This window comes from Pterocles gutturalis, unplaced genomic scaffold (assembly GCF_000699245.1).
Source record: "Pterocles gutturalis isolate BGI_N339 unplaced genomic scaffold, ASM69924v1 scaffold34150, whole genome shotgun sequence".
Lineage (NCBI taxonomy): Eukaryota > Metazoa > Chordata > Aves > Pterocliformes > Pteroclidae > Pterocles > Pterocles gutturalis.
The window spans coordinates 1-386 of NW_010144439.1; the positions used below are offsets into that span (position 1 = coordinate 1).

The window sequence follows — 386 nt, forward strand, 5'->3', positions numbered from 1 at the left end:
CCCCCCTCCCCCCTGCCCCAGCTCCTGCCTGTGAGCCTCTCTGACAAGGACCCACCAGCAGCCTGGTCCTGCAGCACACAGCCCTACTGAGAACTCCCACGGAGGATCCTCTCTCTCTCTCTCCGTGTGAAACTTGGAGGGAAACTCAAACAGAGAGAGATGCAAACTTCAGCAGCCGGAGCGAGACAGAGAGCCTTGCTCTGGCAAGGGGAGGCAGGGGGGGGGCCCCCCATGCCGGCTGGGGCCCCCAGGGAAGCTGAGCCAGGCATACACTCACCACAGTGAAATCACGGGAGGAGCAGTTCTCGCCGCTGAAGTTGCAGCTCTTAAGCATGTCATCGAGCTGGTGGCCGGTGCGGTTGACGATGTCAGCCATGTCGGGGTCG

General features: G+C 62.4%; 1 protein-coding gene across 1 annotated transcript in view; it reads right to left on the reverse strand.

The window, feature by feature from the left end:
- Window positions 1–277: 277 nt before the first annotated feature.
- The window catches only part of LOC104470253 (acid-sensing ion channel 4-like), a gene marked incomplete at both ends in the record, with an annotated part of 562 nt that continues 453 nt past the window's right edge, over window positions 278–386 (reverse strand). Inside the window, 1 exon segment of the mRNA XM_010085103.1 lies at window positions 278–384. Coding sequence (XP_010083405.1) covers window positions 278–384 — 107 coding nt within the window.